At 45.0% G+C, this 22,733-nt stretch overlaps 1 protein-coding gene across 6 annotated transcripts in view; it reads right to left on the bottom strand.

Moving 5' to 3' along the window:
- LOC116974930 (mucin-5AC-like) overlaps nt 1–22,733 on the bottom strand; it is a 127,471-nt gene that overhangs the window by 40,420 nt on the left and 64,318 nt on the right. For 5 of the 6 annotated variants that reach the window (XM_033023544.1, XM_033023548.1, XM_033023545.1 and 2 more), the window contains exons 6-8: nt 2,953–3,100; nt 2,554–2,630; nt 651–815 (exon numbers count right to left, since the gene is read on the bottom strand). In XM_033023544.1, coding sequence (XP_032879435.1) covers nt 651–815; nt 2,554–2,630; nt 2,953–3,100 — 390 coding nt within the window. The remainder of the gene's footprint in view (nt 1–650; nt 816–2,553; nt 2,631–2,952; nt 3,101–22,733) is intronic. The other variant, XM_033023543.1, reaches the window with a different exon arrangement.

Here is a 22,733-nt window from a genome sequence, read left to right as displayed (position 1 = left end):
TTAAATGGAGATGATGAGACTTCAGGGTAAATGTGTTCCCATTCCTGATCATCAGTGGGAGATATCACGGTGTATCTCAGTCCCCAGGGTCACTGACTGTGGACAGGAGGGACACTGGGGGTCAGTGGGACATCACAGTGTATCACAGTCGAGGGGAGGGGAGCGAGGAGGGGATCCAGGAGTGGGGGAGTGGAGGGGAATGTCCTGGGGTAAGGGGTCTGCAAGGATGGGTTCAAGGATGAGGGGTGGGTAGGATGGATTTAGGGATGAGGGGTATGTGGGACGGGTCCAAGGGTGAAGTGGCTGCAAGGATGGGTCCAGGGTTGGGGGAGAGGGAAAGGATGGGTCCAGGAGTGAATGGTGGGTGGGACGGGTCTAGGGGTGAGGAATTATAGGGAATGGTCCCGGGGTGAGGGGGATAGTTCCGTGAGCTGAGGGGAAGGGGTGAGGGGTTCCATGGGCGATCCATGTGGTGGTTTGACCGTGGGTTCATGACCGGTGGGGTCAATCAGGGGGGGAGGGGGATACAAGAGGGGGTGTGGGGGCAATGGACCTGAACTCTCAGCCCACTGTGTGTGTTGGTGACTCGGGACATCCCAGAATATCTCCATAACCCCAACAGCCCGTGTGACTGGGGAACGGGGACCTACCTGTACAATACACAGCGTAGGTGTAGGGTAACGGCCACAGCTGATACACAAAGTAACCGGTGCAGTTCTTCACCCTGATCTCCTGGTTCCTGTAGCAGATGTTACTGCCCACAGTGAAACAGACTGTCCTGGTCACCTCCCCGTCTCCCACACTGGGATGGGGACCTGGAATGAGGATTATAAACATTGTAAAATGTACCCGGTGCCACAGTGCGGTGGGGAATGTGAATGTGGAGCCAGTGTAAGGCAGTGATCACAAGCCACGGTCGGGTCTGACCTGCCTCAGTCAGCGATGAGCTGCTGCCCTCACCCTCCCCACCCACACTCCCCACAGCAGCCCCTGCTCCCTGAGACCGGCTCCTGGTGCTGACACCCTAGGGTGCCGGGGTCTGGACTGGAAACACAAGCCCCACCCCTGATGGGTGCTGACAGCTGGTGATGAGCGGACAGGTATAGTTTGGAGGGACTCGGGCCGAATGAGTAGCTCAGATGGGACATCATGGTCGACATGGGCCGAAGGGCCTGTTTCTGGGCCGTTTGACATGATTTATTATATAATATACTAGACCAGCCTCATAAGAAATATAACAACCTATAACTAAAGATATTTTTAGTTATTAGTCAATCTATAACTAAAGATATTTGGGACGAAAGTCTAGAACATATACATAAATGCTCGTTAAATGCCAGACATGCTTTAATACAATTTAAAGTCTTACACAGATTACATTACTCCAAAATAAAACTAAATAGAATCTTCCCACATATTTCTCCTATTTGTGATAAATGTCTGCATCTAGAGGCCAATTTAACACATACTTTTGCAAATTGTACAAAAATTAAGAGTTTCTGAACTGTTATTTTTGGAATAATCTTTGAAGTTGTTAATACCAAACTGGATCCACTCAAAATTAATAATACTTGGAATATCAGAACAAAGTTTAACACTTACAACAAGCCAAAGAATCTTCCTCGATTACTGTATAATAACTGGGAAAAAAACTATATTAAAATTTTGGAAAGGCCCTATAACCCCCACAATTAAAATATGGACTGTGGAAATGTCAGAGAAAGAATTAGACTTGTCTTAATGGACAAACAAGAACTTTTTGTTAAAATATGGGCTCCATTTATTAATTATTTGAAGGGATAGATTGGCCCGGCATGGAAACCCAACTGAAGCTTGAACTCAGGATTAGATGAAAAGTTATGCTTTATAATCTACGAACCTATCTCCAATGACATATTATAAGTAATTCATTCCACCTTTTCCCTTTTTTGATATGTGTAATTCTCTCTTTCTCTCTCTGTCTTTCTATCTATATAAAAAAAACACTAGAAACAGAATTAATCGACAATTGAAAATTTTAATAATGTATGATTGATGTATATGGAAAGTCTTTTTTACTATATGTAACTATACTTTATAATAACATGTTTGCTTCTAATAGAAATATTTTTAAAAAAAAGGAAATATAACAACTAATTTAGTTACATTTATTGTAACCATAACAAATGACAAACATTTCCAAAATGAGCACATTGGTGCTAAATGTGTGTATTTAATTTCTCCACCCCGTTGCTGAACTGTGGGTGTCCTGAGACGGGCCCAGCTCCCTGGGAGCTGCTCCTCCACTGAAACTGCTCCGGCTCTGATCTGGAGCAGGGACAGCGGGCGGATGGGATCCGTAGTCCCACTGCCGGGAAACCCCAGGAAGCTGGAGCTTCCCCACCGCACTCCGTGAGGATCCAGGGCCGGAGCGCGGTCTGAGTGACTGTGGGGGAACCTCTCAGGGAGTTTGGGTTCCGTGTCCATGCGAGGGGCCCTCTGGAGATATCTGGGTCGTCAGTCTGACCCTCCCCGACAATAACTGAGACCATCTGTTGTAAACTCTGACCCTACCGGCTAACCAGCCTGGGAACTGCCCGGAGCAGTGATCCCCTGGAACGTCAGTCTCCGGAATCTTCCATCCACCGGAACTGAAACAACAATCAGAGAATCAGCCCCTGAACTGAGGGAGTTTGTTCACCCAGAGAAAGACCCGGAATCAGGGCCATTCTGACCGCACCCCGTCCCCGTTCAACATTCCCCGGAATCCAATATTGTTTTCCCTCCGCTTCCGTCTTCCCCGGTCTCTCTCTCCACAATGTGGGATCTCCCCATTCTCAGTATTGACGCCCCGTCCCATTGCAGCAACTGATGATCCCCATCTCCCTACATCTCCCCTTCACACGCCCCTCATTCTCCCCTTTACATTCTCCATCAGTGTCCAATTTCTCAGCAATGATCGCCTCACGTTACCTGTTAAATCTGTACCATCCCACTGCAAGATTTCTATCACCCATCCATGTCCCAGCGCTGCACTCAGTGTGGGAACAATCCGAGCTCCTCCAGGGCTGATCCAGGACGGTGTGGGTCACACACGGGTCACCGAGTGCGGAGTCTGTGGCTGACGGACAGAATGATGTTCGGTGTTAATGTCAAGTTCAGCTCATGTCCCCAGCCTCTTGTTCACCACCTCCCTCATCTGTATCTCCACCCTCACCAACCCTGAGCACCAATAATCTCCCGTTCACTCCCTGATCAATGACACCATCTCCCGGATAAACGCTGGCACCAATCCCACGTCTGTAAACCCAGCTTCATCGATCTTCCACCATGAACTGATTGCCACAAGGCCGACCACTCGGCCCATCAGCTTCATGCCAGTGTCTATGGGATCGATCTCATCATTCCCATTGCCCCTCTCCTTACTTCCATGTAGTCCTGCACCTTGGACATTGTCTGACACCGGCCGATCAAATGTGGCCATTAACCCACACTGGGGCATTTTACAGCTGCTGATTAACGTCCCAGCTAGTTTCAGCGATGTGGGAGAAACTGGAGCACCTGGGGACACCCACACAGTCACGGGGAGAACATGCAAACTCCACACAGATAGCACCGGAAATCAGTATTGTTACGCCAGCGCCGGGAGAGTGGGAGCGAGCAGGAGACTGTGACCCGGAATATGAAATGGAGCATGAGATCCGGGGTCCCAGCAACTGGGAGGGAGGGAGCTCTGGGAAAGGAGGTCAGGCAGAGCCATAGTGGTGGGTGACTCCATTTGTCCGATGTGCGGACAGTAGATTCTGTGGTGACAGGTGAGACTCGAGGATGGTGTGTTGCCTCCCTGGTGCCAGGGTCCAAGATGTCACGAGCCGAATTCAGAACATCCTCGAGAGGGAAGGTGAACAGCTGGAAGTAGTTGTGCACGTGGGCACAATGACATGGGGAAGAAGAGGAAGGAGGTTGTGCAACGTGAGTATAGAGAACTAGGTAGGAGGCTGTAAAGCAGGACTTCTAGGGTGGTTATCCCTGGGTTGCTTTCAGTACCTCATGCTAGTGAGGGTAGGAACAGGGAGATAGGGGATCTGAATGTGTAGCTGAGGAGTTGGTGCAGGGGGCAGGGATTTAGATTTCTACATCACTGGAATCTCTTCTGGGGCCAGGGTGACATATACAAAAGGGACGGGTTGCACCTTAATTGGAAGGGGACCCACATTCTGGCAGGCAGGTTTGCTTGTGCTACACGGGTGGGTTTAAACTATAAAGTGGTGGGGTGGAGTCAACAACGTGGACACGTATCCGTGCAGTTAACGGGAAAGTGTAGGAAAGGTCACGTTTAAATTAACAGGGCAGGTGGGTGGGACCCAATGCAAGAAGATAGAGGGCCATAAATGGAGGGCAAAAGCAAAATGGAGAAGGGAGATATGAAAAACTAACCTGAAAGCTCTGTGCTTTAATGCGAGGAGCATTCAAATAAGGATGAATTGAATGCACAGTTAGTAGTCAAGGGATATGATATAGTTGGAATTACGGAGTCATGGCTCCAGGGTGACCAAGGCTGGGAGCTAAACATGCAGGGGTATTCGATATTCAGGTAGGATAGACAGAAAGGAAGAGGAGCTGGTTAAAGAGGGGATTAATGCAATAGCAAGGAGAGACATTAGCTTGGATGCTGCAGAATCGGTATGGCTAGAACTGTGAAATAGCCAAGGGCAAAAAACACTTGTTGGAGTGGTATACAGACCACCAAACAGCAGTAGGGAGGTTGGGGACGGCATCAAGCAGGAAATTAGGGATGCGTGTAGCAAAGGGTAAGCAGTTATCATGGGTGACCTTAATTTACATATATATTGGGCCAATAGACAATAGGTGCATGAATAGGCCATTTGGCCTTTCGAGCCAGCAGCACCATTCAATATGATCATGGCTGATCATCCAAAACAATATCCCATACCTGCCTTTATCTCCATACCCCCTGATCCCTTTAGCCACAACGGCCACATCTAACTCCCTCTTAAATCTAGCCAATGAACTGGACTCCACTACCTTCTGTGGCAGAGAATTCCACAGATTCACCACTCTCTGTGTAAAAAATGATTTCCTCATCTCGGTCCTAAAAGACTTCCCTCTTATCCTTAAACTGTGACCCCTTGTTCAGGACTTCCCCAACATCGGGAATAATATTCTTGTATCTAGCCTGTCCAACCACTTAAGAATGTTGTAAGTTTCTATAAGATCCCCCCTCAATCTTCTAAATTCTAGCGTGTACAAGCCTGTCTAAAAACAACACAATAATCACTATGGCCTCAGCTGCAAACGAATTCAACAAATTCTTTGTTGGTGTTGGTCCTGATTTGGCCGGAAAAATTGCCAAGACTGGTAGCAGCGATGGTGTAGAAAGTAAAGAGATATATGTAAAGGATACAATATTTATAAGAGGGACTGAAGAAAAAGAAATTATTGACACTGTAAAAAAACTCAAGAGTAAGAAATCCACAGACTGATATTGACATGTTTACAGTTAAAACCATTATAGAATGCATAGCAAGACCTCTGACTCACATTTGTAATCAGTCCCTTCAAACCGGTGTATTTCCCAACAAAATGAAAACAGCTAAAGTCATACCAATATATAAAACTGGAGACAAACATGTACTTTCAAATTACAGACCCATTTCATTGCTTCCACAGTTCTCCAAAATACTGGAAAAAATATTTTACACAAGACTGGACGAATTTATCACCAAACATAACATACTGTACGAACAACAATATGGTTTTAGAGCTAACAGAACAACTTCATTTGCAATTATTGAATTTATAGAAAAAATTACTAAGGCAATAGAAAATAAAGAGTATGCAGTAGGGATTTTTTTGGACTTAAAAAAAGCATTTGACACCGTAGACCACGAGTTCTTAATAAAGAAACTACAAAGATATGGCATTAGAGGCATCGCACTATCATGGCTATCCAGCTACCTACAGAACCGGGAACAATATGTCGAAATACAAAACCATAAATCATAATTACTGCAGGTTACGTGTGGGGTGCCCCAGGGCTCAGTGTTAGGGCCATTATTATTCATTTTGTATATCAATAATATATGTGAATTGTCAAAAACTCTTGAAACTATTCTCTTCGCTGATGATACTAACTTACTCTGCTGTGGAGACAACTTGGAACAGCTCCTGGATAGTATGGAAAAGGAATTGAGCAGGATGAAGATCTGGTTTGACAAAAATAAACTCACATTGAATTTAAGTAAAACAAAATTCATAATATTTGGAAATCGATCAACCAACACGGAGAAAAAGCTCATGATAAATGGCACAGAAATAGACAGAGTATCTGAAATAAAATTTATTGGAGTATTAATTGACAACAAATTAACTTGGAAACCTCACATAAATTATATTAAAGCCAGTATATTCAAATCAATTGCAATACTGAATGAAGCCAGAGACCTACCTGTATATGTTGTACTGCTCCCTCATACTCCCATACATGATCTACTGTGTGGAGGTATGGGGGAACACATACAAAACAAATACACATCCAATCTTCATCCTCCAAAAAAGAGCAATACGAATTATACATAAAACCACCTACAGACAATCAACAAAATCATTATTTATCAGACTAAATACATTAAAATTTCAAGATCTGACAGATTATAAAACTATCCAAATTATGTTCAAAGCAGCTAATCAGCAATTGCCTTGTAATATCCAGGGGTTGTTCCAATGGAGGGAAAGCAAACACAACCTGAGAGGAACCTATATATTCGAAAAGCCGGCAATAAGAACTAATGCAAAACTCCATTGTGTTACAGCAAAGGGTGTTAGTCTCTGGAATAACTGCCACGATGAGCTGAAAAAATATAAGACTCTATTCAAACTAAAAACACTCTTCAGAAACAAAAGATTTAATGGTTATGAGCTGGACCAGTGATTTTCTTTTCTGTTTGGTTATTTCTTGTTTGTGGACTGTTCAACAGATTTTGGGTCCATTTGTTCCCGTTATTTTGTTTTTCCATGAAAATGTATAGAAAATAAGAGGGGGTGGGACCAGAAAAGTTTTCGAACTTCTTCTTACCCCTTTTGAACATGAACGATATTATTTGTATTATTTGAGTTACTTATTTGTTTGTTTTCCTTTGTGTTTTATTTTCTTTTTATATTGCTTACAAGTTTATTTGTGTTTGTATTTTTTAACATGTTCAATAAATAAATAAAGTAAGTAAGTCTATCCAGTCTTTCTTCATATAAAAGTCCTGCCATCCCAGGAATCAGTCTGGTGAACCTTCTCTGTGCTCCCTCTATGGCAAGAATGCCTTTCCTCAGATTAGGAGACCAAAACAGTATGCAATCCACTGGCTCTCCACTGTCCATATTCCTAGTTACATCTACAAAAAATTCCAGAAGATTAGTCAAGCATGATTTCCCCTTTGTAAATCCATGCTGACTTGCACCGATCCTGTTACTGCTATCCAAATGTGCTGCTATCTCATCTTTTATAATTGACTCCAGCACCTTCCCCACCACCGATGTCAGGCTAACTTGTCTATAATTCCCCATTTTATCTCTCCCACCTTTCTTAAAAAGTAGGATAACATTAGCTACCCTCCAATCCGCAGGAACTGATCCTGAGTCTATAGAACATTGGAAAATTATCACCAATGCATCCACGATTTCAAGTGCCACTTCCTTAAGTACCCTGGGATGCAGACCATCAGGCCCTGGGGATTTATCAGCCTTCAGTCCCATCAGTCTATCCAACACTATATCCTGCCTAATGTGGATTTCATTTAGTTTCTCTGTCACCCCAGATTCTCTGGCCACTACTATATCAGGAAGATTGTTTGTGTCCTCCTTAGTGAAGTCAGATCCAAAGTACCTGTTCAACTCATCTGTCATTTCCTTGTTCCCCACAATAAATTCACCTTTTTTGGTCTTCAAGGGTTCAACTTTGGTCTTAACTAATGTTTTCCTCTTCACATGCCCAAAGAAGCTTTTACTATCCTGCTTTATATTCTTGGCTAGCTTACTTTCGTATCTCATCTTTTCTCACTGTATTGTCTTTTTGGTTATCTTCTGTTGTTCTTTAAACATTACCCAATCCTCTTGCTTCCCGCTCATTTTTGCTATGTTGTACTTCTTTGCTTTAATTTTTATACTGTCCCTGACATAGAAAAATAGAAAATAGTTGCAGGAGTAGGCCATTCAGCCCTTCGAGCCTGCACCGCCATTCAATATGATCATGGCTGATCATTCAACTCAGTATCCTGTACCTGCCTTCTCTCCATACCCCCTTGTGAGGAAAGAGTTAACAGACATGGTTGATTTAGACTAGGGATAGAAATATAACTTAGAAAGAAATAAGATGTCAGCAGAAGCCAGACTGCTAGTAGAATAGAAAGTAACGATATAAAGAACAGAGATAAATTCTAGATAAAAAGTAGCAACAGAAATACTTCAGTAGAAGTTTGGGTGGACGTTCCACGACGTTCTCGTGGGAATCTGGGTTTTATGTTATGATTGGAAGAAGCTCAATGGGTGTGAAAATAGTGAGAAGAAATGTATAAAGATAGAAGACATCCCGATCCTCAGTGTGCCTCTAGGGGACATCAGTGGAGAGGCACCTATTCTGCAGAATATGAAATTAATAAAAACACTTCTTTGCCTGAATTTGTCTCAAGAGCATTTGTGATTTTTGAATCTCACAACTTGGGGGCTCGTTTCCGAGATCCAATACTCTGGACAGCTGACGGGAGTAGACGGACGAAGGGAAGGTGCACCCTGCTGAGTTCAGCGGTCTCAGACTCCTTGCTTGCTGTCAGCTGTTTAAGCAGTAGTATCCGGACCACACAGAGACTCGACAAAGAAGTGGGAGTAGTCGGAAATCGCGAAAAATCAATCGAGCAATTCCAGTGCATGGAACCCAGGTAGGAAAATTACTATTAAGTACTTCCTGGGCTATTGAGAACGATGAACACGGTACGATGAACACGGTATTAAGAATATAAGACCTTGTGGTTAACGCCCTGAAGGATTCAGGGGCTGCAAGGCAAACCCAAAAGGGAGGGGAAAAGGCTGTGGGCCAAATCCCCGCATTCTGCCCAATAGTCCGTTGGGGCAAATGCTGGACCCTGGAGGGCAGGAAATACCCAGGGGTTGGAGAAGCCAACAATGATAAGTTATAGTCAGCTGGGGAAAATGCAGAGCTGCATATGGGAAGGAGATACCCACAGAAAATGCAGAGCCGGAGGGGGCCAAAATACCCAAGGGAAAGAGAAGACAGGGGCCGAAGATCACCCGGCCAACTGGACGGGGAGTCAAAGGGCAGAAGGGGAAGATAAGAAGTTCGGTAGAAATTAGAAGCCTGAGGGAGGTACCTAGGAGAGGACCCTGAGGGAGAAGGGAGTTTGCCTCCTTGAAGATTCATTAGGTCTGAAAAGAACAGTTAGATCAATTCTTGAGAGACAGGAACATTCCTGAGACAGGATGATAAGGGAGTTACTCCCGAAAGTAGCAGATAAGACGGCAGAGGGCGCGAAAGGGGGATGTTTGTAACAAATGGTTGAAATGAGTAAGTTGTAAAATTGAACACAGACGCCCCGTGGCGGAGGAGGGAATTCCCACTGTGTTTGGGCCGTGGGGGATTGCGAACAAGCTGCAAAAATGAACTCTTTGCATCCTGGTAACCTGAAAAAGAGAAGTTGTAAAAATCGTTTCTTGATGTTCTTTCAGATTTCTTGTCAGTAAAGTTAACTGGAAATAAGTTAATTGATGAAACATGACCAGCTTTTATGTTGTTTTATGGTAGACATACAAGTTGAGAAACACAGACAGAGAGAGAGAGAGAGAGAGAGAGAGAGACAGACACAGAGACACAGAGAGAGCCAGATACAAAGAGAGAGACAGACACAGAGACAGCCAGACAGAGAGAGAGAGATTTTATTTATTTAGCGAATGCAAAGTCCTTTAGCCAAGCAGTTGCCTCTTGATCTGCTGTATGAAGGGTGACAAGTCCTCCTTTGAGTCTTTGTTGAAAGTATGCTTCAATGATGTGTTGTAAGGGAGTGCCACACACACACCGTGGGGTTGGGCTGCTGCCCCATTTGTGAAGGCTGGCCAAGCAGGGGCCATGTCCAGTCCTGAATCTATTCAGCGTCGAGAGAGAGAGAGAGAGAGAGAGAGACAGAGAGAGAGAGAGAGGCACAGCCACAGACAGAAAGATAAAGAGAAAGGATGCCTTCTGGAGCTATCCGCTGGCAACAGAGAGTAGAGACTTATTCGCCTTTGAGTGGGAAAACCTAAAAACCGGGCGAAAGCAACAATTCCGGTGGGCGGTGCTCCCTCAAGGTTTTACAGAATCACCAAATTTATTCGGCCAAATTTTAGAGCAGGTATTGGAGGATTTCCCAGGTCACGGGGAAACGCAACTATTACAGTATGTGGATGACCTCCTTTTGTCAGGAGAGAGAGAAGAGGAAGTAAGGGACGCCACAATAAGCCTGTTAAACTTCTTGGGAAGGAAGGTGTTAAGAGTGTCTCGTAACAAGCTTCAATTTGTGAAACAAGAGGTAAAATATCTGGGACATCTGATAAGTGGAGGAAAGAGACGAATAAACCCCGAAAGGATAGCTGGGATCACGGGAGTACCACTACCAAAGAATAAGAAAGAGATCTGAAAATGCCTGGGATTGATAGGATACTGTCGACTGTGGATAGATGATTACTCCAGACAAGTAAAATTCCTGTATGATAAATTGTGAGAAGAAAAAGACAAAGTTCAGTGGACCCCAGAACAGGAGTTGGAATTTGGGAAATTAAAGAACAGTTTGATTACTGCTCCCGTGTTGGCTCTGCCCTCAGTAGAACAACCTTTCCACCTGTTTGTAAATTCAGACAAGGGGGTGGCACTAGGGGTACTCACCCAGAAAAGATGGGGCAAATCGACAGCCAGTGGCCTTCCTCTCGAAAATATTAGATCCAGTCTCCAGGGGATGGCCGGGATGCATACAAGCGGTAGCAGCTACCGCAATATTGGTGGAAGAGAGTAGGAAATTAACCTTTGGAGGCACTCTGGTTATTTCTACACCACACACAGTAAGAACCATACTCACTCAGAAATCCAACAGATGGTTAACAGACTCTAGACTTTTAAAGTATGAGGCCATCCTGATGGAAAAAGACGATTTGATGATAATTACGGATAAGAACCTTAACCCGTCCCAATTCCTGTATCCAGCAGAGAAACAGGGGGACAAGGAAGAGGGCCCAGTACACTGCTGTAGTGAAATAATAGATTTACAGACAAAAAGTAGAGAAGACTTAGAAGAGCAACCTCTGGCTGAGGGCAGTTGGTGGTTTATACATGGATCCTCCAGGTGCATAGATGGAAAAAGACATAGTGGGTACGGTATAGTGAACGGGGAAACGATGGAGGAACTTGAAAGCGGCAGGCTGCCTGGTAGTTGGTCAGCTCAATCTTGTGAATTATATGCATTAATGAGAGCTTTAGAATTATTGGAGGGGAAGGAAGGAACAGTATATACTGATTCAAAATACGCTTTTGGAGTAGTACACACCTTTGGGAAGCTCTGGAAAGAGCGAGGAATGATAACAACTCGAGGTAAAGAACTAGCGCATGAGCAATTGGTAGGACAGACACTGGAAGCCTTGCAAAAACCAGAACGAATAGCCATAGCACATGTGGCAGGGCATCAGAAGGGTAACACCCTGGAGGCCAGAGGAAATAGGGCAGTGGATGAGGTTGCAAAAAGAGCAGCCACAGAACAGATGGTAGAAATGAAGTCACTAATACCTTTAAGGGAACCAGAGGAAAAGATACCTATCTTTAGTGAGAAAGAACAGGAACACATGAAAGAAATGGGGGTTCAGCGTACTTCAAATGGGAAATGGTGGACGCCAAAGGGGAACACAAGCCCTCTGTGACACCCTCCTCAGAACCTACGCTTGCTGTGGGATGTTTAGCATGGCCAAACAAGTCATAAGGGGCTGTGTAATATGTCAGCGAATTAATAAGAACATCATGAGAGCAGTCCCAGAAGGAGGACAACCATCAGCAGTTAGGCCCTTCCAAAGAATACAGATAGATTTTACCGAGCTGCCCCGGGTACAAACATGGAAGTACCTGTTAGTCGTAGTGGACCATTTCACCAGATGGGTAGAAGCATTCCCCACGGCAACTGCCACCTCACAGGCGGTAGCCAAGATATTATTAGAACAAATTATACCCAGATATGGGATTGTGGAAACAATAGACTCAGATAGAGGGACCCATTTTGCCTCCAAAACACATGAAATGATATGTGATGCACTGGGAATAGAATGGAAATTGCATACACCATGGCATCCCCAGAGCTCAGGAAAGGTGGAAAGAATGAATGGCACCTTAAAGACCCAAATCACCAAGTTGATAGAGGAAACGAGACTCCCCTGGACTAAGTGCCTCCCGATAGCCCTGTTGAGAATCCGAACGGCACCTCGAAAAGACATAGGGATATCACCATATGAAATGTTATTCGGGCTCCCATACTTAGGGAAGGTAGAAGGAGTCCCAACAATACAAGGGAACGATGTGTTCCTGAGGAACTATTTACTGGCAGTGTCCCAATCTCTTGCAGAACTAAAAATTAAAGGATTGCTGGCCCAGAGCCCACCACTGGACTTTCCGATTCACTCAGTCAAGGCTGGAGACTGGGTATTAATAAAAACGTGGAAAGAAGAAAAGCTGCAAGCTAAGTGGACTGGACCCTACTTGGTATTACTAATCACGGAGACAGTAGTACGAACAAAAGAGAAAGGGTGGACTCACGCAAGTCGAGTTAAGGGTCCTGTGGAGGCCCCACCAGACGATATCAGCCCGTGGACTGTGCGCAAAGGAGAAGAACCATTGACTTTAACATTTACCAAGAACCCGCAGGAAAAATGAAGATTTCGTGTTGGTGGGTCGTGTGTTGGGTGGTTACCCAACTTGTAAGTAATGTAACATGCATAAAAATCACAAAACCACAGAATAGAAGGTCCACCACCATCCCATTTAATGTATGTAAATGAAAAATGGTGGTGCGGCTATAGAATGTATGTATGCACCCATCCCTGTAAAGATTGGCACGCGGTGTTTACTTCATCAAAATATGGGTGGCATCAGACCACCTATCAAACTGATAGGTGGAGAGTATATCAAAACCCGAACGAGAAATTGCCAGGACGCATATATGTGAGCATACAGAGTGTCCAAATACAGGAAAGTGGTAGGTATTGGAAATGTGCAGATAAAACAGGGAAGGACGCATGTCTGAAGTTTGAGATAGAAGTAAAGTGAGATGGGAAGATGGGAAGATATGAGGATAGGGGAGAGGTGTTCAAGATAGATGACAGTCAGAATAGGGATCCCGGGGCAACACCAGCACCACCAGTAGTCAGCAGTGTCATCAGGGAAAATGAGTCTAAGGATCTGAAGATAATGATAGTAGCAGGAGAAACAGGATTAAGGCAGTTATATGAGAAGGGAATGCCAACAGGGGGAAAAGGAGCCAACACCTGGCTTGCCTGGATGATGTACACAGCCAGAAGTATGCAACTAACCAATTGTTACGCCTGCACCAGAGCTAGGCCTCAGCTGGTCCCAGTACCATTTCCCCTGAATTGGGATAGAACACCTAGGGCTATGACATGTATACTACAGCTATTCACGAATCCCCTCTTACCAAAGAATGTGATATGCCAGAGTTATCATTACCTATTTCCGGCCAGCAACAACAATACGAAGGGCCGAAGGGAAGACCCTCGACCTCCTGCATTTACCATTCCTTTTGGGAAGGAGGGGTTTGAGTGCTATACAAGAAATAACCCAGAGGGACAGGACATGGGGGAGGTGCTCAACTGCAATCAGACGTATAACATAACGGCTGAGGAACAGCGACCACTGTTCAATAGCTCCTGGCTGAAAAAGCAGATAATCAGTAGAGCCGATGTCTGGTGGTGGTGCGGGGAGTATACCCTGTGGCCCCGGTTAACGGGAACCTGTACCCTCATACAACTGATGATGCCCTTCACCATAGCAGTAGAACATGCTGTAGAACTCAATAAAGGAAGCCGACGACAAAAGAGAAAGGTGAGAGGATCATTCGACACACACATCTATATAGATGCGATAGGGGTGCCAAGAGGGGTGCCCGATGAATTTAAAGCCAGAAATCAGATAGCTGCGGGCTTTGAGTCCATACTCTTCTGGTGGTCCACAATTAATAAAAATGTGGACTGGATCAACTACTTATACTACAATCAACAACGCTTTATGAATTACACTCCAGATGCAGTTGAAGGATTAGCGGAACAACTGACAGCTACCAGCCAAATGGCCTGGCAAAATCGCATGGCCTTGGACATGCTACTGGCTGAGAAGGGAGGGGTGTGTGTAATGTTTGGCGAACAATGTTGCACATTCATCCCCAACAACACTGCTCCGGATGGGTCAGTGTCAAGAGCCCTAGCAGGTCTCACCTCTCTGTCTATCGAATTGGCTGAGAACTCTGGAGTAGACACCTCCTGGACCGGGTTTCTAGACTCCTGGTTTGGGAAATGGAAGCACATCTTTACATCAGCCCTAACATCAGTGATAGTCATGGTGGGGTTACTGTGTTTGTTCAGATGTTGTATCCCTGCGTACGGGGGTTGGCTCAGCGATGATAGAAACAGCCCTGACGAAGAACAGTGCTGCCACCATAATGGCCTTCAGAACACAGTATGACCAACGAGAGGAGGATAGGGAGGTGAATAATCTTCTGCTAGCATTAGAAAAGGAGGAGATAGTGTAAATCAAGCAAAAAAGAAAAGGATGGATTGTGAGGAAAGAGATAACAGACATGGTTGATTTAGAATAGGGATAGAAATATAACTTAGAAAGAAATAAGATGTCAGCAGAAGCCAGACTGCTAGTAGAATAGAAAGTAACGATATAAAGAACAGAGAGAAATTCTAGATAAAAAGTAGCAACAGAAATACTTCAGTAGAAGTTTGGGTGGACGTTCCACGAGGTTCTCGTGGGAATCTGGGTTTTATGTTATGATTGGAAGAAGCTCAATGGGTGTGAAAATAGTGAAAAGAAATGTATAAAGATAGAAGACATCCCGATCCTCGGTGTGCCTCTAGGGGACATCAGTGGAGAGGCACCTATTCTGCAGAATATGAAATTAATAAAAACACTTCTTTGTCTGAATTTGTCTCAAGAGCATTTGTGATTTTTGAATCTCACACCCTGATCCCTTTAGCCACAAGGGCCACATCTAATTCCCTCTTAAATATAGCAAATGAACTGGCCTCAACTACCTTCTGTGGCAGAGAATTCCACAGATTCACCACTCTCTGTGTGAAAAATGTTTTACTCATCTCGGTCCTAAAATATTTCCCCCTTATCCTTAAACTGTGACCCCTTGTTCTGGACTTCCCCAACATCGGGAACAATCTTCCTGCATCTAGCCTGTCCAACCTCTTAAGAATTTTGTAAGTTTCTATAAGATCCCCCCTCAATCTTCTAAATTCTAGAGAGTACAAGCCGAGTCTATCCATTCTTTCTTCATATGAAAGTCCTGACATCCCAGTAATCAGTCTGGTGAACCTTCTCTGTACTCCCTCTATGGCAAGAATGTCTTTCCTCAGATTAGGAGACCAAAACTGTACGCAATACTCCAGGTGTGGTCTCACCAAGACCCTGTACAATTGCAGTAGAACCTCCCTGCTCCTATACTCAAATCCTTTTGCTATGAATGTTAACATACCATTCGCTTTCTTCACTGCCTGCTGCATCTGCATGCCTACTTTCAATGACTGGTGTACCATGACACCCAGGTCTCTTTGCATCTCCCCTTTTCTTAATCGAACACCATTCAGATAATAGTCTACTTTCCTCTTTAACCACCAAAGTGGATAACCTCACATTTATCCACATTATACTGCATCTGCCATGCATTTGCCCACTCACCCAGCCTATCCAAGTTACCTTGTCAGCCATGTTCGTACCTTTCTCCCCTTGGAATCTTTCTTTCTCCTAGGAATGAACTGATCCTGCACCTTCTGCATTATCCCTAGAAACACCTGCCATTTTTGTTCCACTATCATCCCTGCTAGTGTATCTTTCCTGTCACCTTTGGCCAGCTCCTCCTCATGGCCCCATAGTCCCCTTTATTCAACTGTAACACTTACACCTCCGATCTACTCTTCTCCCTCTGCAATTGTAGATTAAACCTGTTATGTTATGGTCACTGCCTCCTTATGGCTCATTAACCTCGAGGTCCTTTATCAAATCCGGTTCATTACTTAACACTAACCCCAAAATTGCCTTCTCCCTAGTAGGCTCCAATACAAGCTGTTCTGTGAATCCATCACGAAGGCACTCTGCAAAGTCCCTTTCTTGGGGTCCAGTTCCAACCTGATTTTCACAGACTACCTGCATGTTGAAACCTCCCATAACAACCACAGCATTACTTTTACTACATGCCAATTTTAACTCCTGATTCAACTTGCGCCCTGTGTCCAGGCTACTGTTTGGGGGCCTGTAGATTAGTCCCATTAGGGTCTTTTTACCCTTACAATTCCTTATTTCCCTCCATACTTTCTCCACATCTCCTGTTTCAATGTCACCCCTTGGAAGCGACTGAATTTCATTCCTCACCAACAGGGCAACCCCACCTCCTCTGTCCACCTGTCTGTCTGTCTTTTCTATAGGAGGTATACCCTTGAATATTCAGTTCCCAGCCCTGGCCCTCTTGCAGCCACGTCTCAGTAATTCCCACAACATCATACTTGCCAGTTTCTAACTGAGCTTCAGGCTCGTCCACTTTATTCCTTATACTAGGCCAACCAAATTGGTCACAGTGCTGAGGAGGAGGATTTCCTGGAATGTATACGATGGTTTTTTAAACCAATATGTAGATGAACCGACTAGAGGGTTACTCAATCCCAGACTGGATATTGTGTAATGAGGAATTAGTTAGCGATCTTGTTGCGCAAAGCCCCTTGGGTAACAGTGACCGTAATATGGTGGAATTCTGTATTAGGATGGAGAGTGACACGGTTAATTCAGAGACTAGGATTCTGAACTTGAATAAGGGAGACTTTGAAGGTATGAGATGGGAATTGGCTTGGATAGACTGGCAAATTATATTTAAAGGGTTGACAGTGGAGATGCAATGGCGAAGATTTAATTTTAATGAAATTGTTCATCCCTGTCTGGCGAAAAAATAAAACTGGGAAGGCGGCTCAATTGTGGCTGACGAGGGAAGTCAAGGATAGTGGTAAAGCCAAGGAAGAGGCAAACCAGAGGACTGGGAGAAATTTAGAACTCAACAGAGGAGGGATTGACAAATTGGATGGAGTTAGCGGGCGCAGCGTGGACTCTCGGCGTGGAGCGGGTGAGCCCTCGCTGGAGGGGAGCGCTCCGTTTCGCTGACCCGGGGCAGCCGGCAGCCTGATGTCGCAGCCTGAAGCCGCGGTCTGCAGAGCTCCAGCTGGTGCGGCGTCTACAGCCCGGGATCTCACGTTGGGGACCCGGGGGAAGAAGAAGCCATCACTGCCGGCCCGCGGCCGACTTCTACCGCGGGTCCGGCATGGACTTACCATCACCCCTGGAGGGGAGCTTCGACCGCCGGCCCTGCAGTCTGCGGTGCTTCTGGCTGCGGCGGGGACTTTAAATCTTGACCGCCGGCCTGCGGCCTACAACAACTTAAAGCCGCGGTCTCCGGTGAGGAAGAGCCGATCCTGGACTGACTCTGGACTCTGGTCCTGACCACGGGGGGAAATGGAGGAGGACTGGACAAATGTTGTGCCTTCCACCACAGTGATGAATGCTGTGGTGGATGTCTGTGTTACAGTTTTATTGTGGTTGTGTGTTCTTTATTATTGTATCGCTGCAGACAACCCAAATTTCCACCAGCCTGGCTGTGTGGCAATAAATTATATCTAATCTAATCTAATCTAAAGGGGTAGAGAGTACAGGAAAATTACGAAAGACTCCCAAATTAATGGGACAGAAAGTTCAAGAAGGGATAAGAGAGTAAGGTCAGGTGAAATAGGAACTGGTGTGAATGCGAATAAATGTGTTTTTTTATAAATGCAAGAAGTATAAAGGGCCTGTCCCACCTGGCGAATTTTTCGGCGACTGCCGGCGTCATATCAGTGTCACCTAAAGATTTTGAACATTTCAAAATCGAGCGTCGACAAAAAAAATGGTGCGACTCTTGGATAAACACCGCGCGTCATACGTCATCACGCCGCGTCACGTGTCTGAAAATTATGTTAGGTAAACTGTTGGGACTGAAGGCAGATACATCTCCAGGGCCTGATGGTCTGCATCCCAGAGTACTCAAGGAGGTGGCCCTAGAAATCGTGGATGCATTAGTGATCATTTTCCAGTGTTTTTTCAACTCTGGATCAATTCTGTGGACTGGAGGGTAGCCAATGTAACTCCACTTTTTAAGAAAGGAGGGAGAAAGAAAAAAGGGAATTATAGACCAGTTAGTTTTACATCAGTAGTGGGGAAGATGCTTGAGTCGATTATTAAAGATGTTATAGCAGCGCATTTGGAATGCAGTGACAGGATCGGTCAAAGTTAACATAGATTTATGAAGGGGAAATCTTGCTTCACTAATCTTTTGGAATTTTTGAGGATGTAAAAAGTAGAATAGATACGGTCGAGCCAGTGGATGTGATGTATCTGGACTTTCAAAAAGCCTTTGACAAGCCCCCACACAAGAGATTTGTGTGCAAAATTAGAGCACATGGTAATGGGGGTAGTGTATTGACATAGATAGAGAACTGGTTGGCAGACAGGAAGTTAAGAGTCAGAATTAACGGGTCCTTTTCAAAGTTTCAGGCAGTGACTAGTGGGGTGCCACAAGGCACAGTGCTGGGACTCCAGTTGTTTATAATATATATATATATTAATGATTTAGCTGAGGGAATTAAATGTAACATCTCTAAGTTTGCGGATGACACAAAGCTGGGTGGCAGTGTGAGCTGCGAGGAGGGTGCTATGAGGCTGCAGGGTGACTTGGATAGGTTGGGTGAGTGGGCAGAAGCATGGCAGATGCAGTATAGTGTGGATAAATGTGAGGTTATCCACTTTGGTGGCAAGAACAGGAAGGCAGATTATTATAAATGAATGGTGTCAGATTAGGAGAAGGAGAGGTGCAACGAGACCTGGGTGTTCTTGTACATCAATCATGGAAAGTATGCATGCAGGTTCAGCAGGCAGCGAAGAAAGCCAATGGCATATTGGCCTTCATTACAAGAAGATTTGAGTTCAGGAGCAAGGAGGTCCTGATGAGACCGCACCTGGAATATTGTGTACAGTTTTGATGTCCTAGTTTGAGGAAGGACGTTATTACTATTGAGGGAGTGCAACATAGGTTCTCTAGGTTAATTCCCGGGATGGCAGAACTGACATATGATGAAAGAATGGGTCGACTGGGCTTGTATTCGCTGGAATTTCAAAGGATGAGAGGGTCTCTTATAGAAACATATAAAATTCTTAGAGGATTGGACAGGGTAGATGCAGGAAAAATGTTCCCGATGTTGAGGGAATGCAGAACCAGGGATCACAGTTTAAGAATAGGGGTAGGCCATTTATGAATGAGATGAGGAAAAACCTTTACACCGAGAGAGTTGTGAATAGAAACATAGAAAATAGGTGCAGGAGTAGGCCAGTCGGCCCTTCAAGCCTGCAACGCCATTCAATATGATCATGGCTGATCATCCAACTCAGTATCCCGTACCTGCCTTCTCTCAATACCCCCTGATCCCTTTAGCCACAAGGGCCACATCTAACTACCTCTTAAATATAGCCAATGAACTGGCCTCAACTACCTTCTGTGGCAGAGAGTTCCAGACATTCACCACTCTCTGCGTGAAAAATGTTTTCTAATCTCAGTCCTAAAGGATTTCCCCTCTATCCTTAAGCTGTGACCCCTTGTCCTGTACTTCCCCAACATCGGGAACAATCTTCCTGCATCTATCCTGTCCAATCCCTATAGAATTTTGTAAGTTTCTATAAGATCCCCCCTCAATCTCCTAAATTCTAGCGAGTACAATCCGAGTCTATCCAGTCTTTCTTCATAAGAATGTTCTGACATCCCAGGAATCAGTCTGGTGAACCTTCTCTGTACTCCCTCTATGGCAATAATGTCCTTCCTCAGATTTGGAGACCAAAACTGTACGCGATACTCCAGGTGTGGCCTCACCAAAACCCTGTACAACTGCAGTAGAACCTCCCTGCTCCTATACTCAAATCCTTTTGCTATGAAAATCTGTTGAATTCTCTGCCACAGAAGGCAGTGAAGGCCAATTCACTGGATGTTTTCAAGAGAGAGTTAGATTTAAATCTAAGGGCCAAGGGAATCAAGGGATATGGAGAAAAAGCTGGAATGGGGCTCTGATATTGGATGATTCATCAACCACTGAAAGTATAACCCCGGGTTATTCATACACCCCGCCCGCCCCGTCCCCCCCCTCAGGTTATTCACAACCCCGCCCCCTCCCCCCCTCGGGTTATTCACAACCCCGCCCCCTCCCCATCCGGGTTATTCATGATTAAAGTTTTAAAAAGCCCAAACCACCTTTTATAACACAGCTTACAATGACATCACAATGCCCCCTCCCCCCCCCCCCCCCCCAACGGTACAGTGAAGCAGAATATTTCACCACTGTCCGGTGACATCAGGGGGAGGGCCTCATTTCAAAAACAGCTTCAGCTAAATGAACATATTTACAGCAATGATTCAATTTCATTAATTATTTGTAGTGCTTATGAATAATACAATTATTAGCCTAGTCTATCAGCTCATATCTATCATATAACTATTAAAAGTGTGATCTAGTATGTGTATGTGTGTGTTTGCTTGCGTGTTTGTGTGGATGTTTGTGTGTGTGTGTGTTACTGTGTTTTTACATTTTCGGGAAAAATCTACCCGGTAATGATAAAACATTTAGATATTCCGGTAGACATTTTTCCCGTCGAGTCCAAATGTTACTTATCGGAAAATTTCATGCTTTATTTCTCGACTTATTACTGGAAATGTTTAAAAATATGAAAAACGTTGAATTTAAAAACGACTGTCTTTCGCTGATAACGTCACAATGGATCTGCTCCGCACACCGTTCTTCCATGCGCTACGAGTGACGACACCCCTCCGACCCCTCCCGCCCCCTCCGGTTATTCAAAAGATGCAGAAAGGGCAAGCAAGCCGGGCCCTGTACTGGAATGGCCGAGCTCTCGGTCCTCGGGTCACTCTCTCGGGTCGCTATCTCGTGTCGCTCTTGTCGATACCCGCCCACCCGTGAACTCTCCCCCTGTCTTTGCCCTCTTTCCTTGGCCCCTGCCCTCTATCCCTTCCCCCTGAACTCTCTGCCTGCCCCCTGACCTCTCTGACTGCTCCCTGCCCTCCCTCCCTGCCCCCTGCTCTCTCGCTGCCCCTGCCCTCTCTCCCTGCCCGCTCTCTGCCCCCTGCACTCTCTGTCTCTGCCCTCATTCTCTACCTCACTCCCTCTTCCTCTCTAGCTGCGCCTGCGCAGTGCGCAGTTGGGGGCTAGTCCAAGTGGATAGGCCGGGGGATGGGATAAAAGGAGCGAATTAATAATTGTTGTTAGTGTGTGGTTAGTGTGTGTGTGGTTAGTGTGTGTATGACGCTGCAAGCTGCCCCCCCCCCCGACGGGTCCCACTTGATCTAGTAATTATTCCAAGGCTGATCTTGTATGTGTCTGTGTGTGTTTGTGTCGGGTGTCGCGGTAAAACTGCGAGGTGCTTTAAAAGCCGAGGATTATTTAAATAAGTGGGATAAAAGGTAAGTCAATCTTTTTTAAAAGTTATATTGAAGGAATCAGTAGGATGATGTTAAAAACAGAATTAGTACAATAAAGTTAAAAACGGCGAGGTGTTTTCAAATAAATCTTTTCTTTAAAGATGGCGAAGTGAGGAAGCCGTGCAGAAGTCGATGTTCACTCGACCTTGTTGTCTTCAGGTTTGTGCGGTCTTTCTATTTGCCCTAAAACAGTATGTGATAGTGCTACGATTTTTCGCCAGCTTAAGCGGCCTTTTCACGGGGCGATTTGACGCAAGAGTTAACCGGAGTTTAACATCGTGGGAACCTCGTGCGATAACAGTACGGCATTCGTGGACCACCGTGGACCACCGTAGCGCTAACGGCAGGTCATCGTGTAACTTGGTCACTCGGGAGAAAATTCAAGAAAGTTTGAATTTCTCCAAGATTGACTTGTACACTTGTGGTTGAGTATTGCAACATTATATGAACGTAGTGGCCAGTGCGATATCCGTAATAACTCTTGCGGGTACCGTGGGAACTCCTGCGAACGGTGAACCCGGAAGCTAGACAGAGGGGACAGAAGGTGAGTAAAAATTATCTTCTGTGGGATTGAATTTAAAAAATAAATAAAAATAAAGATTTGCATCCGCATATGGACATCAACTTATTCATGAGTTATGTTAATGAGATTCAAGAAAATAACTATAATCTTTAAAAGGGACTTTAAAAGGGACTTTACTGAAAGGTTACGTGAGAAATTTTTCACATGTACTTCTTTGAGAGATACAGGTCGGAGTCCTCGCCGACTAGCGATCGATGCCTTTCCGAAGCAGGGTCCGGAACGCTACCAATCAATGTTGTACAGAGACCCGTGTAAGGAGTGAACTGCACATGCTGGTTTAAACCGAA

This window comes from Amblyraja radiata, chromosome 7, assembly GCF_010909765.2.
Source record: "Amblyraja radiata isolate CabotCenter1 chromosome 7, sAmbRad1.1.pri, whole genome shotgun sequence".
Taxonomy (NCBI): Eukaryota; Metazoa; Chordata; class Chondrichthyes; order Rajiformes; family Rajidae; genus Amblyraja; species Amblyraja radiata.
The sequence above is the reverse complement of the archived record's forward strand: the minus strand, read 5'-3'. Positions and strand labels throughout refer to the sequence as shown.